Source organism: Ranitomeya imitator, chromosome 3 (genome assembly GCF_032444005.1).
Source record: "Ranitomeya imitator isolate aRanImi1 chromosome 3, aRanImi1.pri, whole genome shotgun sequence".
Lineage (NCBI taxonomy): Eukaryota > Metazoa > Chordata > Amphibia > Anura > Dendrobatidae > Ranitomeya > Ranitomeya imitator.
This window is the reverse complement of record NC_091284.1, coordinates 444,070,867-444,091,288: the sequence shown is the minus strand read 5'-3', so window position 1 is coordinate 444,091,288 and position 20,422 is coordinate 444,070,867. Positions and strand designations below refer to the sequence as shown.

Here is a 20,422-nt window from a genome sequence, read left to right as displayed (position 1 = left end):
CCGTTGAGTATCAAAAACAAGCGATGATGGATAGAGCAATGGCTAAGCAATAGGTTACCTTTCGACCTAGCCTGGGTCTTTTTCAAACATTGCTATGTCCAGTTATGCCAGGTAAATGGAATTATTGGTTATTGTGGCTGACCACAAGGGGGATCAGGTGTAAAGCGCAATATGCGCTGTCATACCGTTTCAGACAATGCATATTGCGCTTTACACCTGGTCCTCTTGGCGCCCAGACTTATGTCACCCTCTCCCTTTGGGAAGCCACACTATGGTGGTCAGCACACAATAACCAATTATTCCATGTACCTGGCATAACTGTTCATAGCGATGTTTGAAAAAGACCCAGGCTGGGTTGAAACGAATCCTAGCGCTTACGCATTACTCTATCCATCGTCGCTTGTTTTTGGTATTCAAGGGTGTGGTGAATGATGACTCCATGTTAAAATAACATCGAACACTATTGCAATCCTCTGAGAGCGCAACTGATTATTTTTTACTTGACTATTTGGAATTCTCCAGTCCGGCCGGCACGCTCCATACTTGCTGAGTGCACACCTTTTCCATTTCTCACATAAAAATCACGTCATCGTTAAGTCTTTTCCATAGGACCGGTTCACACACAGCCCGCCGCCACAAGATGTGGAGATCCTCCCACATCCCACCTACAGAGACTACTCAATGTTCATAAGGGGCAATATACCAGATTGCATATAAATTGTACAGAGATCAATGACTTTGAAAAAGAGGCAACTTTTAACAGCCAAATTTGTGGGGAAAGTATACAATGAGGGCTTTTTATTCAGAATACAAACTACAGTTAAAACACCCCAAGACACCCAACTAATTACAGAGAATACAACTGTTGCGTTGACCACTAAGAGTAGATGGAAAGGATCAATACACCATCAAAGATTTCACCACCTGTCAGACAAAAGGGTTAATTTACTTTATTGAATGTCCTTGTCAAAAAAAAGCATATCGGACATACAAAAAGAACATTGACAAAACGAACAGGTGAGCACATCCGTAATATTACAAAAAAATTTGATGGGTACCCCAGGTCCAAACATTATGTGGATAAACATGAGGTATCACCATATACCAAGTTGTGGGAAATTCAAATAAGAAAAGAAGACTGACGGGGAGGAGAATTCATCAAAAAAATGTCACACAAGGAGATTCAATGGATATTTTATCTCAACACCCTAAAACCAAATGGCCTCAATAGTGAGGTAGAATTGTTTTTGTTCCAATAAATTGCCATACAATTTGCAATAACTGTTACAGTATAAGCAAATCTACTGCTGACTGCTATGTATGGACGTACTGCCAATTACTGACACAACTAACTCCAGCACTATGAAAAGTCTGCCCTCTTCAGTGTGAGCCATCCCTGATGAAGAAAGCTGTCAGCTTTTGAAACATGTCGGATTTTGGGTCTAGCTCAGATCTCGGTGACATCACCAGAGCACATTGCAAAAGTTAGAAACATGCTCACCGTTGACCTACTGAACATAGAGTTTAACTGACAGTAATTGTTCCAGGGCACCGATGCAGCGTCCTGGAACACGAGCAATCTACATACAAGCTGTAAGCAGTTATCCCAACATTCAGACCATAAGCACCCTGCCACTGCAGTGTCAGAAGACTTTACAAGTCTTCACGGAACCTTCGCTGCACGTAATCACCAGGTCAGAGAAGCTTGTATGTGCACCTACATCTACTTAACTCTACAACCGCAGCATTAGCTTAGCTGCATCAGGCAGCAGTGGTCTCGATAATAAGATAAACTCTTCAGTGGGACTGCGACGGTGCTCAGTGCTAATACTGACAGCACAAACAACTATGCACATATACAGTTGTGCTCAAAAGTTTACATACCCCGGCAGAATTTTTGCTTTCTTGGCCTTTTTTCATAGAAAATGAATGATAACACCAAAACTTTGTCTCCACTTATGGTTAGTGGTTGGCTGAAGCCAATTGTCAAATTATTGTGCTTTCTCTTTTTAAACCATAATGACAACCCAAAACATCCAAATGACCCTGATCAAAGGTTCACATAACCCGGTGATTTTGGCCTGATAACATTATTATTATTATTTATTGTTATAGCGCCATATATTCCATGGCGCTTTACATATGAGGAGGGGTATACATAATAAAAACAAGTGCAATAATCTTAAATAGTACAAGTCATAACTGGTACAGGAGGAGAGAGGATCCTGCCCGCGAAGGCTCACAATCTACAAGGGATGGGTGAGAATACAGTAGTTGAGGATAGAGCTGGTCATGCAGCGGTTTGGTCGATCGGTGGTTACTGCAGGTTGTAGGCTTGTCGGAAGATGTGGGTCTTCAGGTTCTTTTTAAAGGTTTCGATGGTAGGCGAGAGTCTGATGTGTTGTGGTAGAGGGTTCCAGAGTAGGGGTGATACGCGAGAGAAATCTTGTATACGATTGTGGGAAGAGGAGATAAGAGGGGAGTAGAGAAGGAGATCTTGTGAGGATCGGAGGTTGCGTGTAGGTAAGTACCGGGAGACGAGGTCACAGATGTATGGAGGAGACAGGTTGTGGATGGCTTTGTACGTCATGGTTAGGGTTTTGTACTGGAGTCTCTGGGCAATGGGGAGCCAGTGAAGGGATTGACAGAAGGGAGAGGCCGGGGAATAGAGGGGGGACAGGTGGATTAGTCGGGCAGCAGAATTTAGAATAGATTGGAGGGGTGCGAGAGTGTTAGAGGGGAGGCCACAGAGCAGGAGGTTGCAGTAGTCAAGGCGTGAGATGATGAGGGCATGGACTAGGGTTTTTGCAGATTTTTGGTTGAGGAATGAACGGATTCGTGAAATATTTTTGAGTTGAAGTCGGCAGGAAGTTGAAAGGGCTTGGATATGTGGTTTGAAGGAGAGATCAGCATCAAGGATTACCCCGAGGCAGCGAGCTTGTGGGACTGGGGAGAGTGGGCAGCCATTTACTAAAATGGATAGGTTCGTTGGGGGGGTCGTGTGAGATGGGGAAAAGATGATGAATTCTGTTTTGTCCATGTTAAGTTTCAGAAATCTAGCGGAGAAGAAGGATGAAATAGTGGACAGACATTGAGGGATTCTGGTTAGTAGGGAGGTGATATCTGGTCCAGAGATGTAGATCTGTGTGTCATCAGCATAGAGGTGATACTGAAAGCCATGAGATTCTATGAGCTGTCCCAGGCCAAAGGTGTAAATGGAGAAGAGCAGGGGCCCTAGGACTGGACCTTGTGGGACTCCGACAGATAGGGGGCGAGGTGAGGAGGTGGTGTGTGAGTGGGAGACGCTGAATGTCCGGTCTGTTAGGTATGATGCCAAGTCTGTGATGCCAAGGGATGAGAGGGTCTTTAATAATAGGGAATGGTCCACTGTGTTAAAGGCAGCCGACAGGTCGAGGAGGAGGAGGACAGAGTAGTGTCGCTTGCTCTTGGCGGTTAAGAGGTCATTGGTGACCTTAGTTAGGGCAGTTTCAGTGGAATGGTGTGACCGGAAGCCAGATTGTAAGCGGTCAAAGAGGGAGCAAGAAAAGAGATGGGAGGACAGTTCAAGGTAAACGTGTTGTGCCAGTAGTTTGGAGGCATAAGGGAGAAGTGATATAGGGCGATAGCTAGATACAGAGGATGGGTCAAGAGAGGGCTTTTTGAGGATAGGTGTGATGGAGGCATGTTTAAAGCTTGAGGGGAAAACACCAGTTGTTAGTGATAGGTTGAAGAGATGGGTCAGGGTTGGGATGAAGACTGTGGTGAGGTTTGGGATGAGGTGGGATGGGAGCGGGTCAAGTGCACAGGTGGTGAGATGCGATCTTGAGAGTAGAGTGGAGAGATGATCTGTAATGGTGGAGAAGTTGGTTTTGGAGGTGGAGGGCTGGGAAGTCGGGAGGAAGGGCTCTGGGGGTTGTTGACCAAAACTGTCTCTGATGCTATTAATCTTCTGCTTGAAAAATGAGGCAAAGTCTTCAGCGGAGATAAGTGGGGAGGGATGAGGTGCTGGGGACGGAGGAGTTGAAGGTGTTGAATAACTGTTTATGGTTGTGAGACAGAAGACATGCACAGAAGTTGACACTCATGGGTTTGAATGGCTACTAAAGGTAACATCCTCACCTGTGACCGGTTTGCTTGTAATCAGTGTGTGTGCATAAAAGCTGAGTGAGTTTCTGGGATCCAGACAGACTATTGCATCTTTCATCCAACCACTGACATTTCTGGATTGTGAGTCATGGGGAAAGCAAAAGAATTGTCAGTGGATCTACAGGAAAAGGCAGTTGAAATGTATAAAACAGGAAAGGGATACAAAAAGATATCCAAGGAATTGATAATGCCAGCAGCGTTCAAACTGTGATTAACAAGTGGAAAATCAGGGGCACTGTAAAAACAAAATCTCGGTCAGGTAGACCAACAATTATGTTGTCCCCAACTGCCAGGAAAATTGTTCGGGATGCAAAGAACAACCCACAAATAACATCAGCTGAAATACAGGTCTATCTGAAAACTAGCAGTGTGGCTGTTTCAAGATGCACAATAAGGAGTCACTTGAAGAAAAATGCAAATACGCAAAACAGCATAGAGACAAACCTCAAAACTTCTGAAGCAAGGTAATTTGTAGTGATGAGACCAAAATTGAAGTTTTGGCCACAAAATAAAATAAACATTACATTTGGAGAGAGGTCAACAAGGCCTATGATGAAAGGAACACCATTGCTACTGTAAAGCACAGAGGTGGATCGCTGATGTTTTGGGGATGTGTGAGCTACAAAGGCACAGGAAACTTGGTCAAAGTTGAAGGAAAGATGAATGCAGCACGTTTTCAGCAAATACTGGAGGCAAATTTGCACTCATCAGCCCGGAAGCTGCGCATGGGACGTACCTGGACGTTCCAACATGACAACGATCCAAAACACAAGGCCAAGTCAACCTGTAATTGGCTACAGCAGGACAAAGTGAAGGTTCTGGTGTGGCCATCTTTTTTTTTTTGACTCAAACAGATTATTTTTCAACAATACGGGGATTTTGAAAAATCCCCCCCCCCCCCCCCCGCAATATATCCCAACATTACCAACCCACCCCACTTTCTCCCCATTTAGACAGCTCACGCACGTCCCTTAGCATATCTTATACCGGCATATACTTTAGTATTATGTGATGACTCCTACTGTCCCAAAAAACTTCCCAGAGCGTTCTTCCCTTATCCCTCCCCACCCCAATTCCAGCTAAGGCGTCCACAGTTTATCATAAAACTTCACTTTCCCTCTTTTCTGGTAAACCCCTTTTACCCCTTTTCTAAGGTAATAACGTGTTTCACATATTGAAGGTATTCTCCTCTCGAAGGTGGATCCTCTTTTATCCAGTTTCTGGTGTGGCCATCTTAGCCTCCTGAACTCTGTGTGGGACTAATGTGATCTTCTGTGAAAATCAAGAGTATTGCAGATACCAGTATCACAGTAATCCAATTACAACTTAGAATAGTCTATCCATTAATTATAAATTTATGGCTGTATGTTCCTCCCATAGCGCTGTTTGGAACCTTCTTTGATATATATTTTTGATATCTCGCACCAGGTGTACAGTCATGGACAAAAATTTTGAGAATGAGACAAATATTAATTTTTCCAAAGTCTACTGCTTCATTTTTTCTAATGGCAATTTCCATATACTCCTGAATGTCAGAGTGATCAGCTTAACAGCAATTACTGGACTTGCAAAGTCAATATTTGCTCAGAAAATGAACTTTAACAACCAAAACACATTTCAACATCATTGCAGTCCTGCCTTAAAAGGAGCAGCTAACATCGTTTTAGTGATTGATCCATTAACACAGGTGTGGGTGTTGATGAGGACAGGGCTGGCGATCAATCAGTCATGATTAAGTAAGAATGACATCACTGGACACTTTAAAAGGAGGCTGGTGCTTGGTATCATTGTTTCTCTTCAGTTAACTATGGTTATCTCTAAAGAAACACGTGCAGCCATCTTTACACTGCACAAAAATGACCTAACAGGGAAGAGTATCGCAGCTACAAAGATTGCACCTCAGTCAACAATCTATCGCATCATCAAGAACTTCAAGGAGAGAGCTTCGATTGTTGTCAAAAAGTCTCCAGGGCGCCCAAGAAAGACCAGCAAGCTCCAGGACCGTATCTTAAAACTGTTTCAGCTGAGGGATCGGACTACCAGCAGTGCCGAGCTTGCTCAGGAATGGCAGCAGGCTGGTGTGAGTGCTTCTGCACGCACTGTGAGGCAGAGACTTTTTGAGCAAGGCCTGGTTTCAAGGAGGGCAGCAAAGAAGCCACTTCTTTGCAGAAAAAACATTAGGGACTGACTGATATTCTGCAAAAGGTACAGGGAGTGGACTGCTGAGGACTGGGGCAAAGTCATTTTCTCTGATGAATCCCCTTTTCGATTGTTTGGGACATCTGGAAAACAGCTTATTCGGAAAAGAAGAGGTGAGCGCTACCACCAGTCTTGTCTCATGCCAACTGTAAAGCATCCTGAAACCATTCATGTGTGGGGTTGCTTCTCAGCCAAGGGAATCGGCACACTCACAGTCTTGCCTAAAAACACAGCCATGAATAAAGAATAGTACCAAAATGTCCTCCAAGAGCAACTTCTCCCAACCATCCAAGAGCATTTTGGCGCCCAGCAATGTCTTTTCAAGCATGATGGAGCACCTTGCCATAAAGCAAAGGTGATAACTAAATGGCTCATGGAACAAAACATAGAGATTTTGGGTCCATGGCCTGGAAAGTCCCCAGATATTAATCCCATTGAGTACATTTCAAAAACCTGACCTGCACATCCAAACATAGACTGAGTGTGAACAGGTGCTGAACCCAGAGTCGCCAACTCGTATATAGTTAAGTAAAAAGGGCAGCACACTGCAGCGCCAAAACATGCAAACTTGAAAACACGAAATTTGAACTGCATCACTGCACTAGAAATATGAAAAATTAGAGCTTTTAGCGCATAAAAATGGCCATATTTATGTGTACCTCGTAGCCACTTTACGGCATCTCTCTTATATGAGGTCCTACGCTTGACCTACCTCATCGAGAATAAACGTCTCCATCTGAATGGGTACATGTGAAACCTCTTCTTGGACTCAAATTCTCTCTTTCTGTGGAGGGGTATTGGACCTACTATAATTAAAACACCTGGTTTTTGAAATGTATTCTTTAGCCTTCTGATCGTGCACTCCCCGCCTCCTAGCCACAGGTGTTTTAATTATAGTAGGTCCAATACCCCTCCACAGAAAGAGAGAATTTGAGTCCAAGAAGAGGTTTCACATGTACCCATTCAGATGGAGACGTTTATTCTCGATGAGGTAGGTCAAGCGTAGGACCTCGTATAAGAGAGATTCCGTAAAGTGGCTACGAGGTACACATAAATATGGCCATTTTTATGCGCTAAAAGCTCTCATTTTTCATATTTCTAGTGCAGTGATGCAGTTCAAATTTCGTGTTTTCAAGTTTGCATGTTTTGGCGCTGCAGTGTGCTGCCCTTTTTACTTAACTATATACGAGTTGGCGACTCTGGGTTCAGCACCTGTTCACACTCAGTCTATGTTTGGATGTGCAGGTCAGGTTTTTGAAATGTATTCTTTAGCCTTCTGATCGTGCACTCCCCGCCTCCTAGCCACAGGTGTTTTAATTATAGTAGGTCCAATACCCCTCCACAGAAAGAGAGAATTTGAGTCCAAGAAGAGGTTTCACATGTACCCATTCAGATGGAGACGTTTATTCTCGATGAGGTAGGTCAAGCGTAGGACCTCGTATAAGAGAGATGCCGTAAAGTGGCTACGAGGTACACATAAATATGGCCATTTTTATGCGCTAAAAGCTCTCATTTTTCATATTTCTAGTGCAGTGATGCAGTTCAAATTTCATGTTTTCAAGTTTGCATGTTTTGGCGCTGCAGTGTGCTGCCCTTTTTACTTAATTAATCCCATTGAGAACTTGTGGTCAATCATCAAGAGACGGGTGGACAAACAAAAACCAACAAATTCTGGCAAAATGCAAGCATTGATTATGCAAGAATGGACTGCTATCAGTCAGGATATGGTCCAAAAGTTGATTGAGAGCATGCCAGGGAGAATTGCAGAGGTTTTGAAGAAGAAGGATCAACACTGCAAATATTGACTTGCTGCATTAACTCATTCTAACTGCCAATATAACCTATTGGTACTCATAATATGATTGCAATTATATTTCTGTGTGTGATATAAACATCAGACATAAGCGCTGCGGAATATGTTGGCGCTATATAAATAAAAATTATTATTATTATTATTATTATTATCAAACACTAATAAAAACCAGAGGGCAGCAGATCATGTGAAAATATAATTTTGGTGTCATTCTCCAAAATTTTGGCCATGACTGTAGTGTCTATTTCATATCTTTTTTTTATTTTAAAAAATTGTTGCATATCAATTTGCAGATATTGACTTTTCACTATTTTTTTCTTTAGGGAGATTGTTGTTCTGGTTTCTCATCTAATGCTCATTTTTGCACCGTTTCACCTTTGTGACGCTGTAGCTGTAAGTATTATTATTATTATTATTATTATACATTTTTATAGCGCCATTTATTCCATGGCGCTTTACATGTGAATACGGGGCAAATATAGACAAATACATTAAAAATGAGCAGATAACAAGGCACACGAGTACATAAGGAGGGAGGACCCTGCCCGCGAGGGCTCACAGTCTGCAGGGGGTGGGTGAGGATACACTAGGAGAGGGAGTATCTAGGAATTCCTAGGAGTATCTAGGAATGCATGTCATATGTACAGTATATGCCATATATGTTTGTAATTGGCAGTGCTTATTGTTATTTATAACATCTTTTATTTTAGGGCACTTGTGCTGGAATACTTAGAGGAACTGGAAAACAGAAGATTGGTGCAATTACAAATGCTGTTGGCTATTACCTTCTGGGTTTGCCCATAGGAATTTCTCTGATGTTTGCAGCGAAACTTGGAGTGATAGGTAAGTAGTACTATAGTATTATTGTATTGTAAAGTGATTTACAGAATCGGTAATGCTGTTGGTAGTGTTGAAAAGAGCTATGAATTGTGTACACAAAAAAAAAAAAGGACTGAGCAACACTGAAAAAATATTATGGTAAGAAACAGTAGTAATAATAAAAATAGATTAGACTTAAAGTGGTTGTCCCTTTTCAAAAAAATTTGTTCCCTGTATGCCGTTTGTTAGAAAAAAAAATCCACACTTTAATCACCAAGTTGGGTCCAATGCAAAGTCTCTTTCACTGCTCCCGATGTCTCGTATTGCTGATGTGACGTTAACAGTGTAGCAGGGATGAGAGAGCTCAGCGCCTCTGAGAGGGCAATTCCATCTACATAAGTAGAGCCACTGAGCTCACTGGCTGCTGTACTGTTGACGTGACGTTAGCTCTTTAGCAATACCAGACGACCGGAGCAGCGGTGGACCTAGGGAAGTTGAGTAAACCCTGGTTTGTTATTTCTATAACAAACACTGATTAGGCAAGAATGATGTAGTGCAGCTGAGCTGCTTGTGCCACTGTATGGTGTTCCCTTCTCCCTCCATGCAAGGAACGCCAGCTTAATCACCACCCTGGCCTCCGGCACATTCCCCGACATTGCGTGCGTGCTGCACCTAACGGTGGCATGCTTAGTGCACATGTTTGCTCCCTTGCTCTTAAAGGGGCAGCGTGCATTTTGCTAAATGCCTTCAGCTTATTGCTGAGAGGCATTTAGCATAAGTATACCTGCAAGATGGCTCCCAGCCAATAGCTGGGAGGCATCTTGTATAAAAGACTCCCTCTTCCCTAGGGAGTGGCCAATTAATGTGTAAAATCATTAGTCAGTAGTATGTACTACTAGTGACTTGTGACGTACCCTGGTCCTGGTGTGGCCAGTCCTGTATTCGTAGTCCAGACAAATGAAAAGAATGAAGAGTACTCACCGTCCTTAAAATTCCAATCCTTTATTGTGACATACGAGTCATTAGCAGGGAGGGAAACAAGGGAGAACGTGAACTGCAAACGGACGACGGCTGTTTCGCACAACCGCTCTTCCACAGGTCCTGTATTCGTAGTCCTTTGGTCCTGGTGTGGCCAGTCCTGTATCAGTACTCCCCTGGTCCCGGTGTTGCCAGTCCTGTATCCGTAGTCTCATGGTCCCGATTTGGCCAGTCCTGTATCCTCTTCCCTTGGTCTTGGTGTGGCCAGTGCCTGAACCTTGTCCCCTGGTCCCCAAGCTGCCATTGCCTGAACCTCATCCCTTGGTACCCGAGCGGCCAGAGCATGAACCTTGTCCCTTGGTCCCCCAGTGACCAGAACCTGAACCTGGTCCCAGAGCGGCCAGATCGTGAACCGCATCCACTTGTCGTGCACCAGCTAGAGCCTGAACATTGTCCCCTGGTCCAGGTGCGGCCAGTCTTTTTCACGATGTCCCCTGGTCCCAGTGACACCAGTGCATGAACATTATCCCCCGGTCCATCCATGTTCCAGTACCCTAGACCAGTGTCTCTGCACATTGCCCTAGCTCTAATCAGTGTCAGCATCTGCAGTACCAGGCTCTGCCCAGGAGTGGTACCTGGTGGCTACCTGCAGCCCAGTCTGTCTCCACCTTCAGGAGCTCCAGTGAACATCAGGTAGCCGCTTAGCTACGCTGCTTCTTGAGCAGGTCTGACCCTGTGGCACAATGGGTCCCCAAATCCATGTGTGCCATGGTTGGGCGTAACAAATGGGTTGTCATCAACCAGGATTTGGCCCAGAAACTGATATCCAACATGCCAGGTCAAATTGTAGAAGATTTGAAAAATAAGGGTCAACTTTGTAAACGTTGATTCTTTACATAAACCTTATGTACACACGTGGTCAAAATTGTTGGTACCCCTCGTTTAATGACAGAAAAACCCACAATGGTAACAAAATATCCTGAATCTGAAAAAAGTAATAAATAAAAAAAATATGAAAATGAAAGTCAGACATTGCTTTTCAACCATGCTTCCACAGAATAAAAAAAAATAAATAAAACTCATGAAATAGGCCTGGACAGAAATGATGGTACCCTTAACTTAAAATTTTGTAGCACAACCTTTTGAGGCAATCACTGCAAGCAAACAATTCCTGTAACTGTCAATGAGACTTCTGCACCTCTCGACAGGTATTTTGGCCACTCCTCAAGAGCAAACTTTTCCAGTTGTCTTGTGTTTGAAGGTTGCCTTTTCCAGACGGCATGTTTCAGCTCTTTCCAAAGATACTCAATAGGATTTAGGTCAGGACTCATAAAAGGCCATTTCAGAATAGTCCAGTGTTTTCCTCTTAGCCATTCTTGGGTGTTATTAGCTGTGTGTTTTGGGTCATTATCCTGTTGCAAGACACATGACCTGCGACTGAGGCCAAGCTTTCTCACACTGGGCAGCACATTTCTCTCTAGAATCCCTTGATAGTCTTGAGATTTCATTGTACCCTGCACAGATTTTAGACACCCTGTGCCAGATGCAGCAAAGCAGCCCCAGAACATAACAGAGCCGCCTCCATGGTTCACAGTAGGCACAATGTTCTTTTCTTGATATGCTTCATCTTTCTGTCTGTGAACATGGAGCTGATGTACCTTGCCAAAAAGTTCCATTTTTGCCCATAGAACATTCTCCCAGAAGGTTTGCTGCTTGTCAACGTGTAATTTGGCAAATTCCAGTCTTGATTTTTTTATGATTTTTTTTTCAACAATAGAGTCCTCCTTGGTCATCTCCCAAGAAGTCCACTTTGGCTCAGAAAACGACGGATGGTGCGATCTGACACTGATGTTCCGCGAGCTTGAAGTTCATCTTTAATCTGTTTAGAAGTTTTTCTGGGCTCTTTTGTTACCATTCGTATTATCCATCTCTTTGATTTGTCATCAATTTTCCCCCTGCGGCCACATCCAGGGAGGTTGGCTACAGTCCCATGGATCTTGAATTTCTGAATAATATGTGCAACTGTAGTCACAGGAATATCAAGATGCTTGGAGATGGTCTTATAACTTTTACCTTTAACACGTTTGTCTATAATTTTCTTTCTAATCTCCAGAAACAATTCCTTCGCTTCCTCTGGTCCATGTTGAGTGTGATAAACACCATGTCACCAAACAGCACAGCGAGTATCTGTAGCCCTATATAGAGGCCCACTCACTGATTCCAAGATTGTAGACACCTGTGATGCTAATTAGGGGACACGCCTTGATTTAACATGTCTCTTTTGTCACATTATTTTCAGGGGTACCATCATTTCTGTCCAGACCTATTTTATGAGTTTTATTTTTTTTTTAAATTCTGTTGAAGCATGGTTGAAAGGCAATGTCTGACTTTCATTTGCTCATTTTCATAGATTTTTATTTATCATTATTTTTGTCAGATTCAAGTTATTTCTGTGACCATTGTGGGTTTTTCTGTCATTAAACGACAGGTACCAACAATTTTGACTGCGTGTGTATTTGTCAATAAAAGTGTAAAAACTCATGAAATTCTTGCAGTTGTACTTCAGTAACCTTAGGAACATACGACTAAAAGAAAAATAAATATAAGCATTGCTATATTTTTTTTTAAATCAACAAATAATAATAAAAGATATTGTTATGAAAAAAAATTAGCAAAAAAGCATTCATATTTAGTATCGCCGCATCGAGAATGGTCCATCGTATAAAAATGTCACTCTGGTTAACCCCTTCAATGAACACCGGAAAAAAAATAAAATAAAATAAACTAGACAAAAAACAATGCTTTAGCATTATACTGCTGAACAAAAAGTGGAATAAAATAAGATCAAAAATACGAATCTAAAAAAAAATTGTATTGCTGAAAACGTCATGCGAAAAACAAGCTTCCATACCACTCCAACCTAAAAAAAAATTTACAGCTCAGAGAATACAGATATGCGAAAATAAATGTGGTATAGCTGCTAAACGTACGGACTTAAAGAATAAAGCTGCCTTATCACTTTTACCACACAGAGAGTGGCATAAAAAATAAAAAAAAATAATTTCTGAATTTCTGAGTTTTATTTATTCTGCCTCCCAGAAATCAGAACAGGAAGTGATCAAAAAATGTCATGTGCCCTAAAATGTTACTAATATAAATGTCAACTTTTCCAGCAATAAACAAGCCCTCATATGACTCTGTGAGCAGAAATATGGAAAAATTATAGTTGTCAAATATGGCGATGCAAAAGCTTGTTTTTGTTAAAAAAAAAAAATAAATTATTAAAAAAACATCTTTTAGTGTGTGACAATGGCCAAACATTAAAAAAAAAACATAAATCTGGTATCCCAGTAATCGCATCGACCTGAAGAATAAAGTTGTCCAGTCGCTTGTACTGCATTAGGGCAGTCTCACACGTCCAGATAATTCCGGTCCGGAAAAATCGGTACCGGAATTATCCATGTCCGTGTGCCTGTGCGTTTCTGTGGCACATCAGTGTGGCACACTTGCGGCACACGTGTGCCGCCCGTGTGCCCACTGGGTACCACACGAACCGTGCAGGATACAGCGCTAAAGTTTAGCGCTGTCCCCTGCATCTGGTGCTGAAGCTGCGATTCATATCTTCCCTGCAGCAGCGTTTGCTGTAGAGAAGATATGAATAATCGTGTTTAAAATAAAGCTCCATGTGCCCACCCCCCTCCCACCCCCTGTGTGCCCCCCCGCTGTTATTAAAATACTCACCCGGCTCCCTCGCTGGCTGGCGCTGCTTCCTGTCCTGGCCGCACCTTCTACTGTATGAGCGGTCACGTGGTTACAGTAATGAATATGCGGCTCCACCCCTATGGGAGCTTTATTTTAAACATGATTATTCATATCTTCTCTATATCTGTGCAGATGTCATTGATTTTTTGCGGACCGTGTCTCCGTGTGCCAAACACGGAGACATGTCAGTGTTCGTGGGAGCGCACGTATTACATGGACCCATTAAACTCAATGGGTCAGTGTAAAACACGTACCGCACACGGACGTTGTCCGTGTGCAGTCCTTGTGCCGTGCAGGAGACAGCGCTCCAGTAAGCGCTGTCCCCCCCACACGGTGCTGAAGCCGCGATTCATATCTTCTGTGCAGCAGCGTTTGCTGTAAAGAAGATATGAATAATCCTTTTTTTTTTAGGTTTTTCGTGTATAAAATAGAGGTCCATGTCCACACCCCCTGTGCGCCCCCCCGCTGTTCTGAAAATACTGACCCAGCTCCCTCGTTGGCTGTCGCTACTTCCTCTCCTGGCCGCACCTTCTACTGTATGCGGTCACGTGGGGCCACCGATTACAGTCATGAATATGCGGCTCCACCTCCCATAGGGGTGGAGCCGCATATTCATTACTGTAAATGAGCGGCCCCACGTGACCGCATACAGTAGAAGGTGCGGCCAGGAGAGGAAGCAGCGACAGCCAACGAGGGAGCTGGGTGAGTATTTTCAGAACAGGGGGTGGGGATATGGACCTTTATTTTATACACGAAAATCCACAAAAAAAATGGATTATTCATATCTTCTTTACAGCAAACGCTGCTGCACAGAAGATATGAATCGCGGCTTCAGCACGATGCAGGGGACAGCGCTAAACTTTAGTGCTGTCTCCTGCACGCTCCGTGTGGTACCCAGTGGGCATACGGACGGCACACGTGTGCCACACTGATGTGCCACATAAACGCAGGGGCACACGGACACGGATAATTCCGGTACCGATTTTTTCCGGTACCGGAATTATCTGGACGTGTGGGATTGCCCTAACATGGGACATAGGGCGATCTGTTTGTTTTTAACACAGTTATTTAAGAAGTATTTTTTCTCCTTGCGGAGAACGACATGCTAAGTGTGCCGAGATCTGAAGAGGCAATTTGCATAATTAGCTTTTTAACACAGTGAATCACATGGGACATTGGGCAATCTGTTTAGTTTTTAACATAATGACACATGAATGAGAGAACTAATTACAGGGGCTATATGGGAGAAGGTATGTCATGTATCATTTGGGCACACCATCAGGATGGACTGATCATCAAGTGCCTTATGGGGCTAGAAGGGTCAGCTGTCGAGGAATGGGGGTGCCAGTTGCGCTTATTCTCTTACCGACCTCCGCCGTACTATTACTGCCAGAGGTCGGATGCCCTGCTGAGCCTGCCTCAAAGCCGGGACATGTCGGCTGTTTTGAACAGCTGACATGTGCCCACAATAGCGGCAGGTGAAATCGCGATTTACCCGCCACTATTAACTAGTTAAATGCCGCTGTCAAACGCTGACAGCAGCATTTAACCGGCGCTTCCGGCCGTGCTGCCGGAAATGAGCGCATCGCCGACCCCCGTCACATGATCGGGGGTCAGCGATGCGTCAGGATAGTAACCATAGAGATCCTTGAGACCTCTATGGTTACTGATGCCGGCCTGCTGTGAGCGCCACCCTGTGGTCGGCGCTCGTCGCAAGCCTGCAATTCAGCTACATAGCAGCGATCTGATGATCGCTGCTATGTAGCAGAGTCGATCGAGTTGTGCCAGCTTCTAGCCTCCCATGGAGGCTATTGAAGCATGGCAAAAGTTTTTTAAAAAGTTTTAAAAAATATGAGAAAAAAAAAAAAAAAGTTTAAAACACCCCCCCTTCCTTTCGCCCCATTCAAAATAAAACAATTAAAAAATATCAAACCTATACATATTTGGTATTGCCGCGTTCAGAATCGCCTGATCTATCAATAAAAAATGGATTAACCTAATTGCTAAACAGCATAGCAAGAAAAAAATCGAAACGCCAGAATTACGTTTTTTTTGGTCACCGCGACATTGCATTAAAATGTAATAACGGGCGATCAAAAGAGCATATCTCCACCAAAATGGTATCATTAAAAACGCCAGCTCGGCACGCTAAGAATAAGCCCTCACCTGACCCCGCATCATGAAAAATTGAGACGCTACAGGTACTGGAAAATTGTGCATTTTAAAAAAAATAAAAAATTTTTTTGCAAAGTTTGGATTTTTTTTTTACCACTTAGATAAAATGTAACCTAGACATGTTTGATGTCTATGAACTCGTAATGACCTGGAGAATCATAATGGCATGTCTGTTTTAGCATTTAGTGAACCTAACAAAAAAGCCAAACAAAAAACAAGTGTGGGATTGCACTTTTTTTTCTAATTTCACCGCACTTGGAATTTTTTTTTCCCGTTTTCTAGTACAGTACACGACATGCTAAACCAATGATGTCGTTGAAAAGTGCAACTTGTCCCGCAAAAAACAAGCCCTCACATGGCCATATTGACAGAAAAATAAAAAAGTTGTGGCTCTGGGAAGGAGGGGAGCGAAGAATGAGAACGCAAAAACGGAAAAGGGCAAGGTCATGAAGGGGTTACTGTAGGGTGCCAACCTCCCTTGCAAGGCAGGGAGAGTACAGTAAGCTGAGCAAGGTCAGGCACGGCCCCCTGGCTCTTATCTGTGTTGTCAATTTGATTGATGGTGGTTTTATTAAGGTTTTTATTTTTCGTTTGGTTGAAGTTTTTAATGAAAACCAGTGCGAGACTTCGAGCACTGTGTGGATGATGTAAAGACCTTGTCTACTTACATTCAAAAAGAAAAGGTGGCATTTGAAGGGACTACAGTAGAGCATCGCTGATCTGAAGACACCCATTTGAGCGGGTGAAGGACCGGAATATGAAATTTACATGCAGTGTCAGACATGTATAAAATACATTTTCCGAGGTATGCAGGGATACCTATGAGGATATAAAAAGGTTGTAGAAACCCCAATCACATTATCTTAAAGGTGATTGCATGGTTTGTAACCGTAAAAACTTGTGACAACTTGCTGTTAAGAAAAACTAAGAGACCTTGAAGTGAGGCCATATCTCCAGAGAGCCCTGATCTCAACATCTAGTCTGTGCGTGATTACATGAAGATACAGAAGGTTGTGTGCAAGCCTACAGCCACAGAAGATCTGTGGCTAGTTCTCCAGATGTTTGGAACAACCTCCTGCCAAGTTCCTTCAGTAAGGCTACGTTCACATTAGCGTTTTGCGTGGTTGCGTCGGGCGCAGCAGCGGCGACGCATGCGTCATGCGCCCCTATATTTAACATGGGGGGCGCATGGACATGCGTTGTGCTGCGTTTTGCGACAAATACGTTTTTTTTGCCGCAAGTGTTGGGCGCAGAAAACGCAGCAAGTTGCATTTTTTTTGCGTCCAAATTTCGGCTGCGTTTTAGCGTGCGTTTTGTTGCGTTTTTGTTTGCGTTGTGCGTTGCGTCTCCGACGCAACATCGCACAACGCAAATGTGAACGTAGCCCAAATGAGTGCGAGTGTATCTAGACGTGATGCTGTTTGAAGGCAAAGAAGTGGCACACCAAATATTGATTACCTTAGATTTAGAGCTCTATTTCGTTCCTTCACTTTGCATTTTGTTATTTGATAAAAAATAATCTATTAACACTTCTGCTTTTAAAAGCATTCTTACTGTATTGTTTCCACAACTGCCTAAACCTTTTTGCACAGAACTGTATAAGCTGTTTAGTAAAGCAAACTTCCTTTACAATTCTTAAATCATGTTTCCTTTTTTGAAGGCCTATGGTCCGGAATGATTTTCCCTGTATTCTTACAAGCTTCGTTTTTCGTGGTCTACGTTTTGCGCATGAACTGGGATAAAGCTTGTGAAGAGGTAATTATGTTGCCGCAAGCCATTGTGATTTTTCTCTGACGTGTCCGCAGGTTCTGATTCACAAATTTAGGTGGACCTAGATTTTAAATGTAATATAATCTAATTTGTGTGCATAACTGAGAACAGACTTTTCATTGAACAAAGCGTGCTTTATATGTACTTGATTTTAAAATATTTAAATAGAACCTGTCATTAGGTTCATGCTGCCCAAATAATGAATAGCTGGAATCAGTGCCTAGCTGCATGATAACTGCCAAGTGTGTTTTACTCTGAATTAGGCTGCCGTCACACTAGCAGTATTTGGTCAGTATTCTACATCAGTATTTGTAAGGCCAGCGTCACACTTGCGAGTTTTACGGACGTAAGAGCGCAGAAACTACGTCCGTAAAACTCGCAAAAAATACGGCACAATTATTCTCTATGCCCCTGCTCCTATCTGCCATATTAAACTGATCAGTATTATACGGCTTTCTACGGCCGTAGAAAATCGCAGCATGCTGCGTTTGTCACCGTATTGCGCAAATAAAACGTCAATGAAAGTCTATGGAAGCCCCAAAAATACGGATTACACACGGACCAGCAGTGTGACTTGCGAGGAATACGCAGCGCTGTTAGAGAGAAAAGCCGGCAATTCAGTGCGGTGTACAGTAAAATCACACTGACAGCTTACAGTAGAATAGGTAGAATAAATGTGTACACATAGAATAGAGATATATATATATATATATATATATATGTCATTGAGACACACATATATATATATATTAATATTTCATCCAGCGCGATATAGCAGAAAGCCGGTAATTCAATTACCGGCTTTTGCTTTCTCCTTCCTAAACCCGACATGATATGAGACATGGTTTACATACAGTAAACCATCTCATATCCCCATTTTTTTTGCATATTCCACACTACTAATGTTAGTAGTGTGTATATGCAAAATTTGGCCATTCTAGCTAGTAAAGTAAGGGGTTAAATGGCGGAAAAAATTGGCGTGGGCTCCAGCACAATTTTCTCCGCCAGAGTAGTAAAGCCAGTGACTGAGGGCAGATATTAATAGCCTGGAGAGGGTCCATGGTTATTGGCCCCCCCCTGGCTAAAAACATCTGCCCCCAGCCACCCCAGAAAAGGCACTTGATGCGCCTATTCTGGCACTTGGCCACTCTCTTCCCATTCCCGTGTAGCGGTGGGATATGGGGTAATGAAGGGTTAATGCCACCTTGCTATTGTAAGGTGACATTAAGCCTAATTAATAATGGAGAGGCGTCAATTATGACACCTATCCATTATTGATCCAATACTAGTAAAGGGTTAAAAAAAAACCCACACACATTATTAAAAATTAATTTAATGAAAAAAACACAAAGGTTGTTGTATTAATTTATTCTACTCTCAATCCACTCACTGAAGACCCTCGATCTGTAAATAAAAAAAAAATAATAAACCAAGAATATACATACCTTCCGAGGATCTGTAAGGTCCGCCCCGCAGTGTCTTCTAATTTATTCACATTGCGGTGCTGGGATACAGTCCATAATAAATAACATTTTTTTTACAAGCACCAGCTGACAATATCCATCTATTAAAATGGAAACAACCTTGTAGCTGAGCTTTGCCGCCCTAGACTGTTAATAACAGTGTAGACAGCAGATCAGATCAAATAGTATTTTGAAAATGGCAGGGAACTGAAATAATAAGTACGGTATAATAGAAAGTTATATAAATATTAATTTCTATACTTATTTATCTCTTCAAGGGGGTGTGTCCCATATAAAACAAAATACCTTTGAAGGCAAGCATTTTTTACAATTTAGTGGTATTTCAAATTCCCTACAGCTCCCCCCTCTTATCCACGATTACAGTTCTGTTCCATGATGTCTAAGATTGCAGGAGGACTACACGACCGCAGCAAACAGAGTATTTTACTGAATGTATGATGTAAAATCCATGGTTTCACATTGAATAAAAGAAAAAGGCTCTGTTTTCTGAAGTCATCATATTAGGAGGAAGGAGTTTCGGAAAAAGCACCAGGACCAGCCCCTGTAGTGACTGACATTGATGACATTCTGTTTAAAATTCCCAGCATGCATAGCAGAGTCTCAATCGGAAAGTGAAATTAAAACCAGACTTGGAGCCATCTGGGGAACAATAGGGGATTTTAGATAACAGTAAATTACATTCTTCAATATTGAAATTGTAACACCAACAATAAAGATGTGGAATTATGGAAATCACATGACTAATAATATGCAAATTATGAGAAAACCCAAACAACATTTTCAAAACCTCTCAATTTATTCAATGTTGAGTATGAGTGCCACATGCAAAACTGCACTTACATACCTTGGCATTATATCAATGAGCTCATTATTGGTTTTCTAAGGAATCTTCTGCCGCGCTGAATGCACATGGTCACTGAAATCATTAAGCTCACTTTGCAATTGTGGATCAATAATTTGCTCGATGCGCGACAAGTCTGGAAGCACCGCAGGCCATGGTAGAATGTTAGTCCACTCAGGCTTATCACACTAGCATGAGCAACATACACAACTGTCCAGCATTGTGTTCAAAAATGGATCTTCAGACTTTGGAGAAATAACCTTACAACAGGTTCCACAATCAAACCAATGTAACGTTGAGTTGTTGGTGTACCAGGAATGAGGATTAGGAGTGTGTGGCTAAAGTACATTATGCCATCCCACACCATAATCTTGGTAGTAGGACCTTTGTTTTCTCATGAAGACCTCTTTATGACATTGATCACTGGCTATTTTT

The 20,422-nt window shown here is 42.6% G+C and overlaps 1 protein-coding gene across 1 annotated transcript in view; it reads left to right on the top strand.

Annotated features, from left to right (window-relative positions):
* Window positions 1-20,422, top strand: part of LOC138670216 (multidrug and toxin extrusion protein 2-like) — a 233,364-nt gene that overhangs the window by 191,926 nt on the left and 21,016 nt on the right. Inside the window, exons 13-15 of the mRNA XM_069757363.1 lie at window positions 8,482-8,551; window positions 8,869-9,001; window positions 17,553-17,647. Coding sequence (XP_069613464.1) covers window positions 8,482-8,551; window positions 8,869-9,001; window positions 17,553-17,647 — 298 coding nt within the window. The remainder of the gene's footprint in view (window positions 1-8,481; window positions 8,552-8,868; window positions 9,002-17,552; window positions 17,648-20,422) is intronic.